The sequence below is a fragment of the Chaetodon auriga genome, chromosome 21, assembly GCF_051107435.1.
Source record: "Chaetodon auriga isolate fChaAug3 chromosome 21, fChaAug3.hap1, whole genome shotgun sequence".
NCBI lineage: Eukaryota > Metazoa > Chordata > Actinopteri > Chaetodontiformes > Chaetodontidae > Chaetodon > Chaetodon auriga.
The window spans coordinates 1,111,225-1,121,741 of NC_135094.1; the positions used below are offsets into that span (position 1 = coordinate 1,111,225).

The following is a 10,517-nucleotide window of genomic DNA, read 5'->3' on the forward strand; positions in this document are numbered from 1 at the left end:
GCTTAAATACCCTCCTGATGAGCCTAATAGGCTAGGTGTGCAGATGGGCAGGTATGGGGCATGGCTGAAGAGCTGCAGCACAGGTAAGTGCTATGCTGGACTTTGACATTAGGTAGTCTTGGTTTTCTCTTGCAACATAAAACTGGTGAAACATTCTCTAGACATCACACATGATGGCTATTGGACCGTTTCTGAATCAACATACTCCAATTAAGGTGTTAGTCAGGTCTGGTCCAGTCAAGACATGATCGTTTAGAGAAGTTTCTTGAAAACGTGCTGAACAGTCGAAAACCACACGGATCTTCCCTGGCTTGTGCTGGTGGTAGACTCCTTGGTGTGGAATATACCATGCTGGTTGGTTATTGGGTTCAGGCTGTGGAACTTTCTCAGCAACCCCCTGGCTAATTATGTCATTCATAAAGTGGACATAGTCCTTGTAATATTGCTCATTTCTCCTTAGGCTTGCTCTAATGAATTTAGTCTATGGACTGCACACTGTTTGTTGTCTGGATGATTGGGTGTGTCTGTCTTGAAAGGAAGTGGGAGTTCATAATGTCCATCTTCCCTTTGTGTTATTCCTTCTTTAATCTTTGACAAGAAGAGAAGGTCTTCCTAAGGTAATCCTCCTCCGAGACTGGATTATCATCTGCAGTGTGCTCTGTAAAATCAGTTTCGAGAGCCTTGATTATTCATTCATTCATTCATCTTCTATACCCGCCTATCCCTTTCGGGGTTGCAGGGGGCTGGAGTCTATCCCAGCTGTCAACGGGCGAGAGGCGGGGTATCGAATTCATCTCTTTGACTTGGGTTCTGCACACGAAGTGTACTTCTCTCTTTAGCTCTGGACATGGCTGTGGAGCAGGTGTCAATTGTCGCACTATGATTCAGTGACTGACTCCTATTGCATTGCCGCAGTCACGTCCTAGAATCAAGAAGCCAACGATGCTCCAGCCAAGATCTGTATGCTGGGCATATGGCTGGTTCTCTTCTCCAGACAGGACCTCTCTTGAAAGAAGGGCTTGTTGACAGTTATAGCATATCTAAAGGCCCACTTCGCAGTCCAGTGGTGGTGGAATCTTGTCTGCCAATTGTTCCAAATGAGGCCATTTTTGAGCAGTTTCAGAGGTTGAAATGTGTGACCTGTCTGCTGGAATGAACTCTCATGTGAAAAATGGTGGCAACGGAATCCTTTTCTTCAAGTTGTATCCTCTTGCTTGTAGATTTGTTAGTTTCTGACATGGTATGACTGTTGATCTTGGAGACATTGTGGATAGCTGCAGACTGATGTTCTCTTTGTTTGTGTCGAGGTCTTGGGCCACTTCATCCAGGATAAAGGTTGTATCGCTCTGCGTGTCTAAGAGCGCGTAGACAAGGACTTCTTGTTCTGGCTGTTGGGTGGATGAGGCCCAGACTGGTAAAATTGAGGATGTTTGTGTGCTTAAGCCTTCTTGTATGACCCTGTTAGTAGTTGCTGTTGCAGCTATTTCTTTGATGTCCACTTTGTTTCTTGAATTGTCATCTCCTTTTGAAGGTGCTGATCTTTGATGTTCTTTGAACTTATCATCATGCAGACATGTTGGGTGTTGCTTCTGACACCTTTCACACGTGTCTCTATTATCACACTTCCTTGAGTGATGACCGGTCTTTAAACATCCAAAGCAAAGCTTCTCTGATTGCACAAACTTGACAATATCTTGAACTGTTGTTTCAACAAACTTTCTGCACTTGGCGAGCACATGTCCTGTTGTTTTGCAGAAGACACATGATGGGTTGCTGCTTTGTGCTCTATTCGTGGACAGTGTCTTTGCTTGAATGGTTTGATTTTGTGGATGCTTTGGCTTCTCATTTTCCACACTCTTGAATGCTTGTATTGAGGACATGGGATCACAAGCAAAAGCAGCTTCCCTTGACAGGAAGTTTACAAACTCTTTAAATGGTGGGTACTCAATGGTGGGTACTCAATGTTTACTTGTCTGGTTCCCATCACTTTGCGATTCCATCTGGACACTAGCCAGACGGGCAATTTCAGCAGAATTTTTTGACTCTTGTTGCAGTCGTTGAGAACTTCCAATGTTTTAATGTGGGGCATCACTGCCTCACAACTCTTGAGAAAGTGCAAATTCTCTTAGCTCACATCCATCTTTGGAGCTTATTTTTGGCCATGCATTCAGCTTGTCTCTAAAGGACTTCCCGATTGTGAATGGGTCAACGAAGCCTTTTTCCAACAGTTGCCAAGCCGAGCCATATGCTGCTTTGGTGACTAGTAGGAAGAATCATTCGACTGCTTTCCTTGCAGCAGTTTGCACCTAAGTACTTTCGAAGGTAGAACAGCTTTTCAGTCTTTGCAATGTTTTTCCCATCTATTAATGCTTCGAGATACAGTCGCTAGTCCTTGATCTTCAAAGGATCTCCAGTGGATAACACAGGCTCTGGTGTTGGGAGACGGTTGGCACTTATAGCTCCAACGAGCACGTTGACCAAATCAGAGCTGTTCTGCACTTGAGGTATGGATATTGAAATTGGTGGGGCTTGAGATACCTGTTGCAGACCTTGGGGGCTGGGACCTTGACTTGAAACTGGTAAAGGTTGGAGAATGAATGGGTGACTTAAAGCATGGGGGGCTTAGTTTGTGACTGAGGATGCTTGTGGAATGAATGGGGGACTTTAGGCTTGTGGAACTTGGGTTGTGACAGGTTGTCCTGCTGGTTCATTGTGATCCAGCAACTTATTCGCTTCAAAATTTTAATGGAACCACTGGTGGAGCTGGCAGAGTTTAAGAGGTGGAGTCACTCCGTCTTTATTGAAGTAGCAGCAACTTGTCATTAATATTAATGAGATTTGAGCGTTTTGAAGCTGCATCCTGTTGGGTTCAGGTGTTTGAAGTTTCCATTGTCTAAACTTGAACTTTGTGAAGCTTCTTCAGCTCTGAACAGATTATTAACCATTGAATGATTTCAAGCAGGAACATTTTCTTCTGAAGTGACATCATTTATTCTTTATTCAGGTTGAGTTCCTGCAGGTTGTCAGAGGTCAGCTGTGCTTCTCTGGCCTCAGCTCTGAAGTCCAACCCCTCCCATCTGACAGAGCTGGACCTGAGCTACAACAGTCTGCAGGACTCAGCAGTGAAGCTGCTGTCTGCTGGACTGGAGAGTCCAGACTGTAGACTGGAGACTCTGAGGTGAGTTCACTGACTCTCTGTTACTGTTGTAAATCTCACATGTCTTTTTAACAAGTGAAGCTAATTTGTGTTTTTCCATAACATCAGTAAAGTTGTAAATTAGCTTTTGTTCATGTTTTCATGTTTGTTGAAGTAAATTTAGTCTGCAGTCACAAAGATTTGTGCTTGTTAAAGAAAGTGTAGAAAATGTCCACTGTTAGTTGTTGAAGTCAATGAATGTTTGTGATTTTTGGTAAATGGTCAGATCTGGATACAGAAGATCCTCTGAAGTCATATTTGTTTGAAATGGATCAAGTTTACTTGATGAAGCAGAAATATTTCTTTGGTTTGTGTTGATTTCAGTGTGTTTTCACAAATAATGACTGATGATTGATATTGATCCTTCACAACACACACACACACACACACACACACACACACACACACACACACACACACAGATGAAAGCATATTTCCAGATGCAGCTGTTTAAAGGATCAATATATTTGTTGTGCTGTAATTCCAGACTTGACTGAGATCAGCAGCATGTTATCGATGTGTGTTGACATGAATAGGTGTATGAATGTTGTGCTGACATTTGGATGATGTCTGTAGAAGGCTGACATTATGATGATCCACAATAACACAATGACAAAGTCACTCTGCTCATTTTAGGGAGAAGCTCATTGATGAGGACAGAGTAATGTTGAGCTCCACATTTACAACCTGAACACATCTGATTGGATTAGAAATGCATTTTAATCTTCATCATTTATTCTTTATTCAGGTTGAGTTACTGCAGTTTGTCAGAGATCAGCTGTGCTTCTCTGGCCTCAGCTCTGAAGTCCAACCCCTCCCATCTGACAGAGCTGGACCTGAGCTACAACTATGACCTGCAAGATTCAGGAGTGAAGCTGCTGTCTGCTGTACTGGAGAGTCCAGATTGTAGACTGAAGACTCTGAGGTCAGACACCATTTTTACTTCTGTTCTGAGATTAATATGATGTCAAAGTTGTGTTGACAGTAACCTGCAGACATGAGGCTGATATTATTCTGATCCACACTGAGTATCTTCATGCTGAAGTCTGTTTTCTTCTTCGGTGGTTTAGTCCATCGACTGTTGCAGAGCAATGTTGAGCTCCACATTTAAAACCTGAACATAACAAGAAACATGGACACTGGATAATTCTTGATTTCATCTGATATTCTCCATCGTGTTATTTTTAACATGAACTGAGTGGTGGTTCAGACAAAAGAGGAGATCACAAATGACTCCAGTCACTTGAAACAAAAGTACTTTATTAAAGTAACTGATTTATATAACAATCAAAACAAGGCGTCTGACGAAATCAGCAAACTGAATAAAGAAGGATGCTTCTGCTGCTGGGAGAGAGAGACACTGAGCAGCCAGCTTTTGAAGGGTGGCCCAGCCCAAAGCCAGGTGAACTGCATCTACCTGACGACAGTCACTCTGCTTCCTGTTTGCTTCCTGAAATGGGGAGGAGGAGAAACACCACGAGCAGGAACACCAGGCAGAGCAGATAAGGAGACATCACAATAAATGATAATTAAAATACTAAAATCCAATGAATCAAATAATAATCTGTGTTTCCACAGTCAGACAATAACAAATATATTCAGTCTTTTTCTTTTCCAACACTTTTCTGAAGCTGTATGATGCTTATACTGACTGAACAGTTGAAAGTGAAGATGCTTTGATTTTATGACTCCACTGTTCCAAACACAAATATTGTCCATGTGTTTTGTTGACATTTCCTCAAACTTCATCCTGATGTATTTGTCCTCTGTGGACACTTTGGGATGTTGAGTGGAGTCTTCAATCAGTTTCTGTGGGTTTTTATTTGTCTTTGGCTGCACAACATGAGTTTGTATAGATGGAGCCACTGGTGGAGCTGGCAGAGTTTAAGAGGTGGAGTCACTCCGTCTTTATTGAAGTAGCAGCACGTTGTCATTAATATTAATGAGATTTGAGCGTTTTGAAGCTGCATCCTGTTGGGTTCAGGTGTTTGGAGTTTCCATTGTCTAAACTTGAACTTTGTATTAACCACTGAATGATTTCAAGCAGGAACATTTTCTTCTGAAGTGACATCATTTATTCTTTATTCAGGTTGAGTTCCTGCAGTTTGTCAGAGATCAGCTGTGCTTCTCTGGCCTCAGCTCTGAAGTCCAACCCCTCCCATCTGACAGAGCTGGACCTGAGCAACAACGAGCTGCAGGATTCAGGAGTGAAGCTGCTGTCTGCTGGACTGGAGAGTCCAGACTGTAGACTGGAGACTCTGAGGTGAGTTCACTGACTCTCTGTTACTGTTGTAAATCTCACATGTGTTTTTAACAAGTGAAGCTAATTTGTGTTTTTCCATAACATCAGTAAAGTTGTAAATTAGCTTTTGTTCATGTTTTCATGTTTGTTGAAGTGAATTTAGTCTGCAGTCACAAAGATTTGTGCTCGTTAAAGAAAGTGTAGAAAATGTCCACTGTTAGTTGTTGAAGTCAATGATAGATAGTCGCTCTGCCACAGATGTCAGGCTGTCCAGCTCTGTGCCAACAACAGAGCCTGCCTTCCTCACCAGTTTGTCCAAACGTGTAGGATCCCTCTTTTTGATGCTGCCTCCCCAGCACACTGCTGCGTAGAAGAGGGCACTTGCTACCACAGTCTGGTAGAACATCTACAGCATCTTTTTGCAGATGTTAAAGGACGCCAGCCTTCTGAGGAAGTACAGTCAGCTCTGTCCTCTCCTGCACAGAGCATCTGTGTTGGCCGTCCAGTCCATTTTATCATCCAGCTGCACTCCCAGGTATTTGTAGGTCCGTACAATCTCCACACAGTCCCCTTTGATAGTCACAGGCTCCAGATGAGGCTTGGGCCTCCTGAAGTCCACCACCATCTCCCTGGTCTTGGTGGTGTTGAGGTGCAGGTGGTTGGAGTTGCACCATGTTGCACCTGTACTCCTCCTCCTGTCCACTCCTGATACAGCCCACGATAGCAGTATCATCTGCGAACTTTTGTACGTGGCAGGACTCTGAGTTGTATTGGAAGTCCAATGTGTACAGGGTGAACAGGACTGGAGAGAGCACGGTCCCCCTGTGGTGCTCCTGTGCTGCAAACCACAGTGTCAAACCTGCAGTCCCCCATAACCGAAGGTACTGAAGGCTTGTATCTCCACTGTCTCGCTATCCGCTTAGCCTTTAGCTTAGTGCCGGCTCTGCAGCCTTGATATGGCCTCCTCACCTGGTCAGGTAACTGGGGAACCACACTGGCATGGGACTTTGTTTGCAGAGTGAGCAGTTGGTTCCTTGAATAAACGAGTTTAGGCTTGTTAAACTCCAGATCCATAGGATAGAGGTTAATCAGTGACCAAAAAAAGAGCACTGAAAGCTCTAAAGTACAAAAAAGTACGAAATAGCACACAACACACAGAGCTGCTGGAAGGGCTGCTACTCACGACGGCGCCGGAAGTGGAAATCATGAATGTTTGTGATTTTTGGTAAATGGTCAGATCTGGATACAGAAGATCCTCTGAAGTCATATTTGTTTGAAATGGATCAAGTTTACTTGATGAAGCAGAAATATTTCTTTGGTTTGTGTTGATTTCAGTGTGTTTTCACAAATAATGACTGATGATTGATATTGATCCTTCAAAACTGCTGTATTTTCAGACTTGACTGAGATCAGCAGCATGTTATCGATGTGTGTTGACATGAATAGGTGTATGAATGTTGTGCTGACATTTGGATGATGTCTGTAGAAGGCTGACATTATGATGATCCACAATAACACAATGACAAATTCACTCTGCTCATTTTAGGGAGAAGCTCATTGATGAGGACAGAGTAATGTTGAGCTCCACATTTACAACCTGAACACATCTGATTGGATTAGAAATGGATTTTAATCTTCATCATTTATTCTTTATTCAGGTTGAGATGCTGCAGTTTGTCAGAGATCAGCTGTGCTTCTCTGGCCTCAGCTCTGAAGTCCAACCCCTCCCATCTGACAGAGCTGGACCTGAGCTTCAACATTGAGCTGCAGGATTCAGCAGTGAAGCTGCTGTCTGCTGTACTGGAGAGTCCAAACTGTAGACTGAAGACTCTGGGGTGAGTTCACTGACTCTCTGTTACTGTTGTAAATCTCACATGTCTTTTTAACAAGTGAAGCTAATTTGTGTTTTTCCATAACATCAGTCAAGTTGTAAATTAGCTTTTGTTCATGTTTTCATGTTTGTTGAAGTAAATTTAGTCTGCAGTCACAAAGATTTGTGCTTGTTAAAGAAAGTGTAGAAAATGTCCACTGTTAGTTGTTGAAGTCAATGAATGTTTGTGATTTTTGGTAAATGGTCACATCTGGATACAGAAGATCCTCTGAAGTCATATTTGTTTGAAATGGATCAAGTTTACTTGATGAAGCAGAAATATTTCTTTGGTTTGTGTTGATTTCAGTGTGTTTTCACAAATAATGACTGATGATTGATATTGATCCTTCACAACACACACACACACACACACACACACACACACACACACACACACACACATACACACAGGCACACACTGACATTATGATGATCCACAATAACACAATGACAAAGTCACTCTGCTCATTTTAGGGAGAAGCTCATTGATGAGGACAGAGTAATGTTGAGCTCCACATTTACAAGCTGAACACATCTGATTGGATTAGAAATGGATTTTAATCTTCATCATTTATTCTTTATTCAGGTTGAGTCACTGCAGGTTGTCAGAGATCAGCTGTGCTTCTCTGGTCTCAGCTCTGAAGTCCAACCCCTCCCATCTGACAGAGCTGGACCTGAGTCACAACTATGACATGGAGGATTCAGCAGTGAAGCCTCTGTGTGATCTGGTGGAGAGTCCAGACTGTAGACTGAAGTCTCTGAGGTCAGTAGAGGGTTGGAGTCAGTCCATGCTGGTCTCAGCAGTGTTGTACTAAACACAGTTAGTATCAAAGCACAGATCCAGTATTGTCATTTATTTTGTCCACATATTTTTTAGAAGCGACTCCATATTTACGTATTTGTCCTGTAATATTTCACATACAATAAAACCTTAACAGCAGTAAATCCTTCAATACAGTGAATATCTGTGTTTGTGTGGTGATGATGCATTCAGGGACAGTCAGCCCTTTATTTCCACTGTGGACTTGAGTGAAATCTGCAGAGTAAACAGACTTGATGGCCAAAGTCTCTGCAGGTGTGTGAGCTTCCAGCTCAGTGTGTTCACTCCAACACGTTAACATGAGAGCTGAGAGGAAGCTGGCTACGCTACACAGCCGCTGCACTTGTGGTCTGAACAGGACTGAAGTCCCTGCTGCTCTTTATACTGGATGTGCTGCATCACTGACTGCCAGCTGATGAAGGAGTCTCTGTGAACTCTGACTGATGACGTCTGTTGTCTGTCTTCTTCTCTCATCAGATGGAAGTGGTCTCACTTACAGTGTTAACGATCAGAAAGGTGATTGGCCGAGAGCCGAGCAGCTGTGTCCTGATGATCCAGAGAGGTTGAAGCAGCAGCAGCAGCAGCTTGTGTGTGGAGAGGCTCTGACTGGGCCGTGTTACTGGGAGGTCGAGTGGAGAGGAGAGCTTCATCCAGCAGTGACTGACAGAGGAATCCCAACAAGTGGAGATGACTGTCAGTGCTGCAGTGTGAACTGCTCTGAGATCAGCTCCACTGTCAGACACAATGTCAAGTCCAGCATCCTCCCTGTGTGTTCCTGTGGATGTGACAGAGCATCATCAGTGTATGTGGACTGCTCTGCTGCTGCTCTGTCCTTCTACACAGTCTGTGCACACACACTGAGACTCCTCCACTCCTTCTGCTCCTCACTCACACACCTCCTCCACCTGGAGCCTGGACCTGAACCTTCAACCTGGACCTGGACTTTGACTTTCTTTTATTTTCATCTGTAATCTTTTGGATATTCTGAACTCAAAGTGCCTCAACAGGTTACTTCTGTTTTTGTTTTTTTGTTTTGTTGTTTTGTTTTTTAATAATCAGATTTTATTTTATTTCCAAAATGTACAATACAATGATACATGAAAATATGTGGAATATATTGAATATATTGAAGAATGTTGGTCTGAGCTGGGGGGAGATAAAATACATAAAAATAAGATCGATGAAAAGAAGGGGGGGGGGGGCTAAACCTCAATCCATAAACAAACAGAGAAAAGACAACAGTAGTATCAAATCAAATTATATACACCTTTGCACGTTAAATAACATATCTTGGTGCTTTTTGACTTAACCTGGGGTCAACTAATCCAGTGTGCCCTTACCCCTGTGGATAGTTTCACATAGATCTTTAGGCAAGGAATCCATCAGAGGCTGCCATATTTCCAGAAAAATGTCATCATTTCCCTTTAACTCAGCACTTAGTCTCTCCATAGGGAAAACTCTGAAAATTTCCTTATACCACTGAGACACATTGGGCGGTTAGATTACTTCTGTTTGTGACAACATGAGTGTAGATGAACACTTTAAACTGGTTTCCTCTGGTTTGCTTCCTGTTGCAGCTCTGAGTGTTTCAGTTCATTTCCACATATTTCTAAGTAGCAGTGCAGGTAGATATTACTTGTATAAAGTGGCCTCTCTGAAGTTCTGCTTATTACCACCACTTCCAGCCTTTTCTCATATCCTAACAGATTTGCTTGTAACAAACAAAGAAGCAGATAAAAGCTGAACAAACTCTGGATTCAAGGCTTCACTTCAGTTTCTTCACGTTGTGTCGTCATGATATTTCAATGTGTATCTTATGTAAAAAATGATTTGGGATGGGTATTAATGTGTAAAAAAATCAGAACTGATTCACAATAGATTGATTGTATTCCCTTTAGTTTCATCACATTTATTAACTGATTCGACGTACAGCCATGAAAATCATCCTGATCTGAAGATTTACTGTATTTCATATTAAAAGACAGCTGAGTAAAACTTTGCTGGAATCAGGTTTTATTTGCAGAATTCAGGTGAATGAGTTTCTAACTGTTGCTCACTCAGTCTGTTGTAACCCAGAAGCAGCAGAATTCAGCTTCAGAGACGAAACATTATAAAACCGTTCGGTGATAAAAAAAGAGTGTTAACCAGGAAACAAGCCAACCTTTCTAAAAACACCATGTCTCAAATAGTTTCAAAGTCAAACCAGCACATCAGCGGATCAGTGAACACCGATCATCATAAATCCTTCAGCATCACTGAGTTACAGTTTTATGTGTGGCCCTGCTGCTTCACCCTGCACCATCAGCACAGACGCACAAAGTCCACCTGTGGAGCGTTTTCCTCAGAAACGGCAGCAGGAGCTGCTTCCTGCCAGCAGGTGTCAGCGTTT

At 42.7% G+C, this 10,517-nt stretch overlaps 1 protein-coding gene across 5 annotated transcripts in view; it reads left to right on the top strand.

Annotated features, from left to right (window-relative positions):
- The window catches only part of LOC143339681 (NLR family CARD domain-containing protein 3-like), a 371,505-nt gene that overhangs the window by 16,948 nt on the left and 344,040 nt on the right, over positions 1 to 10,517 (top strand). The window contains exons 9-14 of one of the 5 annotated variants that reach the window (XM_076761047.1): positions 3,005 to 3,178; positions 3,945 to 4,121; positions 5,286 to 5,459; positions 7,097 to 7,273; positions 7,895 to 8,071; positions 8,606 to 9,448. In XM_076761047.1, coding sequence (XP_076617162.1) covers positions 3,005 to 3,178; positions 3,945 to 4,121; positions 5,286 to 5,459; positions 7,097 to 7,273; positions 7,895 to 8,071; positions 8,606 to 8,633 — 907 coding nt within the window. In that variant the 3' untranslated portion in view covers positions 8,634 to 9,448. Of the gene's footprint in view, positions 1 to 3,004; positions 3,179 to 3,944; positions 4,122 to 5,285; positions 5,460 to 7,096; positions 7,274 to 7,894; positions 8,072 to 8,605; positions 9,449 to 10,517 lie in introns of those variants that run through there. The other 4 variants (XM_076761048.1, XM_076761049.1, XM_076761046.1 and 1 more) reach the window with 4 other exon arrangements.